Below are 4,864 nucleotides of genomic sequence, written 5' to 3' on the forward strand. Positions count from 1 at the left end.
GAAAAAAAAAATAAAATAAAAACGCAACTTTTCATTTCTGGTAACACATACCAGACAAGAAGGCATAAGAACCAACTCTTGGAAGTCAGTAATTCTATTTTCCTTAAATTAGACTTTTTACAACAATTATCCATCTAAATCAGACTTGCTAGAGTCATGGAAAGGAAGGGGAATGGAAAGACTGGGAAGATGATATGACTGGAATGCAGAGGAGTCACTAGTTAGCTTCCTTAAAAAAGATAAAAAGTAAAGGGGCGGCTCTCCGAACAGTGTAAAGCACAGTGTTGGATAAATTCTAGACAAATAAATTAACCAAATAAATAGTGAGAAGTTGACTAAATAATTGCAATAAATAACTATAATACAAGAAAAAAAATTAAATAGATATGAAAAAAAAAAAAAGTAAGAGTCCTTGAATATTGCATTGATTGTGCATATAACATGACCATACATACTTAAGACTTGTGGGTTGACAAGGGTTGGGAAAATTGAGGATAAAATGGTCCTGTGTTGCCCAGTGGTAGAGATGAAGCGGGAAATAAAAATAAAAAAAAATTTAAAAAAAAAAAAAAAAAAAAAGAGGGGGGGGGGGGGGAGAGGACCAAAACATAAAAACAAACTGCATTTCTGCTCAAAATGACCATACATCTTGCATGAAGTACATTGTAAAAGAAATGGTCACAATATGCATTCATGCACCATTACAAGAATCAGTTCATAAAGTCCACTGAGCAATTTGTCAGATTACAGCAAGTGGGATCCCAAACGGCACATAGGAGCCGAGCGAAGCTCGTGACGACGATGTGGACCTTCTTTGGAGATGCACAGCTCCGGATAAAACAAGTTAAAAACAAACAGAAAAAGTCCCACTGAAGCAGCTTTCGAAAAGGCACTCAAAAGCAAATAAAAATCTAGTCCAGGCTCTATGAGAGCAAAACAGTATACTAAGTACTCAAGAGGTCACTGCTTCTCTTATGTCAGTAAAGTCAGTCTTTTTGTGTAAGCATTGGCCCATAACTCAGATCCTCAAGTCAAAAATGAAGATTGTGTCCAGGGAGAGAACTGCAAAATACACAAAAAAAACAAACGAACAAAAAAGAAAAAAAAAAAAAAAGTCCTGTATAAAGGGTTAATTATAGTATAGTAAATGCTTGCAACCTTCCAGGTTAGCACTGGTAGCAGCACGCGATTCTGTTTGGTGCTCCCCGACTCAGATTCTGTCTACAGACTTTCATTGCTTGAGCTTGTGCTAGACGCATCAGTGTCAATTGTCCTTAGCCTTAAATCACAGTCCTCAGACTTCTCAAGGTCACATTTACACATCCATGGATGATCAAAGATTTGTTCAAGTGTGGGTCGGTCAGAAGGCCTCAGGGAAAGGCACCATTTGATAAGTTGTTGGCACTCTGCATGGAGAAATGAGAACAATTACAAATCAGATCAGAGGTCACACGTCAAAAAAATCCAAAACAAAACACAGAATAGGCCAAGTACATACCAGGGGAAATTCTCCTCCTGAAGTATAGACGAACACGCAAGATTTCCTCATCTTGTTCGAAAGGAATATCCCCACACACCATATCATACAGCAGGACGCCCAGTGACCACACGGTTGCCGATCTTCCATGATACCTGTGGTATCTGACCCATTCAGGGGGGCTGTAAACCCTCGTACCTGGAAACAAAAGAGATGTTCAGCTACAGAAACAAACCAATACAACCAGCGAGCAATACTAGAAGCAGTGAACTCTAAAAGGCCCCACAACAAACCCCATCCCCCACTGAAGTGCAATGAGCAGCCCTATGTGCATCAGCTGTTTACTAGGCTCCCTTTCAAGCACCATGTGCCGTCTGCAGCATCACTCCAAAAATAGACACAAAGGGAGGAGGTGGGGGCAGTACCATGTCTTATCCCGGCATTGTGAGCCCATTCCCCTCCCCCACCAGGCGGCCACAGCTCCCTCGCCTCTCTACCGTTCCTTGGATACCAAACAAAACCTGGAATCTGCGAGGAGGCTGGGTCACATGACTCACAGGCTCGGGTTTCACAACAAACAGATGTGAAGTGAGGCGGCAGCTCCAGTCACTGCCTCACACCCATCACTCATTCTGTGCCAGAAGCTGCTCCCAATGCCGGCTACACACCAAGCCTGCAATACAGAAGTAGTGCCGGGTGCACACACCTCCCATACATACGAGGCATTACAAGCAGGCAAAGCTTAGCCGGCATCCCCCATCCACAAGCCTGCACTATGCACTAGTACAACCTACCGTCAAAATCTGTGTATACGGTGTCCTTTAGCAGCGCTCCGGAACCAAAGTCTATGAGCTTGAGCTCGCCAGTCCTCAGATCCACCAGCAGGTTCTCATCCTTAATATCTCGATGCACCACCCCGCAGTTATAGCAGTGACGCACAGCCTCAAGCACCTGACGGAAGAAGCCACGAGCCGTGTCCTCATCCAGGGCCCCCTTCTCGGTGATGAAGTCAAACAAATCCTTCACTGGCTCCGGCCTCTCCATGACTATCAGGAATCCGTCTGCTCTCTCATACCAGTCCAGCAGCTTGATGACGCCTCTGAAGCCAGATCCCACCTTCTTAAGCAGTACAATCTCCAGGGGCACCATGACTCCATTCTAGAGAGGGGAGAATCAGAGAGGACGATGTCAATCCCACATGTCACACCGTCAGCAGGGGCAGTCCCTGCACATTCCGCAGTAAATGTGCGGAGAAGGGGGGGGGGGAGGCTGCCAAATCACACACCAGCACCAAGGTAAACAGAGTGGATACAGATCCCTGCCCTCTAGTCACCCCCAAATCAGAGATACTTACCAGGGTTCCCCAGTCTGTCACCCGCTCCTTAGAGACATGCTTCACAGCAACCTGAGAGGAGAGGGAATGAGAACTAAGTATCCCCGAATTACAGGAGCAGTCACAAGATCGTATAGTAGTCAGCGGTATAGTCAGCAACTCACCGGTAACCCATCCGAAATCCTGCTGCCCGAGTACACTGTGCCAAATCCGCCACTGCCCAAGACAGAGCCCACCTGGTAAACCTTCTCAAAAGGCTCCTTCTCGGATTTTACTAAAGGAAAAACAAAACAGTTCTCAGTAAATGTCCCCATGATGGGTGTATGCCAGCCCCCTCCCTCCCTCCCTCCATAGTAATGGACGCCCAGGTCCACACACAGCATCACATCGTGACCAGTATCATGCCCTACCTGGCTGCAGGATCTTGACCGGCAGATCCATGCTGCTGGGGGTGCAGATGTGAGCCAGGGAACCAAATTTAGACAGAAGCATCTTCAATTACATCCACTAGAAAGCGCCAAAGCAGCAGAACGAGGCGTATGCCGGCAGCCGGTGTCCTCAGCCTCCCGTCACGTCCGCGGCAGTTCTCCCCAAACAAACCGGCTCCTCACACTGAACAATCCATAGAGTCCACAAATAATGGTCAATAATCAGAAAATGGCGGTAAATCCACTCCAAGGGATTGTAGCGCAGACGGCGCGGAAAATCCAGAAGATGAGATGTGTGATGATGATGATGATGATGACGATTAGTAGTAGTAGCAGCAGCAGCCGCGCGCCGCCGCCCTCCCCAGCACTGAGCTCAATTACTGACAGACCTGCCTCTTAACTCCTAGTATTTTGGTGCTGTGCTGTGCTCTGAGTGATATCCCTCCGCGCTCGCCTGGATGGGAACACCTACGTGTCCAGCGGTGAAACACTGCTCTATAAATAAATATCCAGAAAATGTCTCTGCTGTGGACGTATACGCCCGGCCGTAAGAGCGCCCGTGAAGTGCCGCTAGCTCCGGGTGACAGGCTTTGTTACCAGTGCGCACTATTTACTAGTAGTAGCTAGACACACGGAAGGTTACATGTCTGAAAATGTAGCCACACTCTCTCTCACATTAGCAAGTAGGAGCTTTTATTTACATATTTATATAGTGGCGGCTGCTCCAATGGCATCGCTGCATTAAGATATCAATATCTCGCCTCCACCAATAGGCGCAAGGCTATTTTGCATATGTATGAGGTGAAGCAGGGGCGTTGGGCAGGAATTCCTCAGCGTGCTTTTCTCTCAGTTCCTGGCAGCGCTGGGAAAGGTCAGAGAAGCTGAGACACTGCGTCTGAGGGAGAGGTGGGAGGAGATGTGCTCGATGCCAATTACACAGTGCACCAAAATCACGATGCTGTCTGCGCCCTGACGAGTCTATGAACTGCTGCAGCACCAGCAGCCATATTTAATCATTTTAATATGTATCACCGCCACACCGTGCCCGTACTAGCACACCGCTGACAGATGTATGGCACCGGTATTCTCCGGGCGGGTATATTTAGCAGCCGTGCTGCAGCTATATTTAGTACAGGTAGGCTGTGTAAGCGGGAAGGCACCTGCTAAGAAGTGGCTGTTGGAGAGTACAAGCTGCGAATAAAACACACACACACTATATACATTATATATACACACATATATATATATATATATATATATATATATATATATTTATTTATTTATTTATTTATTATGTGTACATATCGCTTACTGTTTTACGCAAGGCTAAACCTTCTCACGGGCGCCTTTTTAACCTGCAGCAAATTTCATAGGCGCCATTCCACAAGTTGGCCACAAGGGGCGCTAGCTAGCCGAGCAGCGCCTGGCTCGGCCGCACTATAAGCATACCATTATGGCTCAGGGAGAGCCGCTTTTAATGCAGCTGAAATGTCTCACATATTTTACAGGGGGAATGCTGCTCGTGAGGTCGTGCGAGGACAGCAAGCTGGAGACATTATTATTAAAGGGAAGGAATGTGTTTTAGAACATACTGCCTCAATGTCTGCATTTTATGTATTGATGTGA

At 46.5% G+C, this 4,864-nt stretch overlaps 1 protein-coding gene across 1 annotated transcript; it reads right to left on the reverse strand.

Moving 5' to 3' along the window:
* Nucleotides 1-587: 587 nt before the first annotated feature.
* On the reverse strand, nucleotides 588-3,901 carry PIM3 (Pim-3 proto-oncogene, serine/threonine kinase). The gene is made up of 6 exons (XM_075274162.1): nucleotides 3,221-3,901; nucleotides 2,975-3,084; nucleotides 2,832-2,882; nucleotides 2,272-2,635; nucleotides 1,499-1,675; nucleotides 588-1,406 (listed from the first exon to the last, which is right to left on the reverse strand). Exons 1-6 carry the CDS (start codon nucleotides 3,300-3,302, stop codon nucleotides 1,222-1,224), a joined length of 969 nt encoding a protein of 322 aa, XP_075130263.1. The 5' UTR covers nucleotides 3,303-3,901; the 3' UTR covers nucleotides 588-1,221.
* Between the last annotated feature and the right edge of the window lie 963 nt (nucleotides 3,902-4,864).

The sequence above is a fragment of the Leptodactylus fuscus genome, chromosome 5, assembly GCF_031893055.1.
Source record: "Leptodactylus fuscus isolate aLepFus1 chromosome 5, aLepFus1.hap2, whole genome shotgun sequence".
NCBI lineage: Eukaryota > Metazoa > Chordata > Amphibia > Anura > Leptodactylidae > Leptodactylus > Leptodactylus fuscus.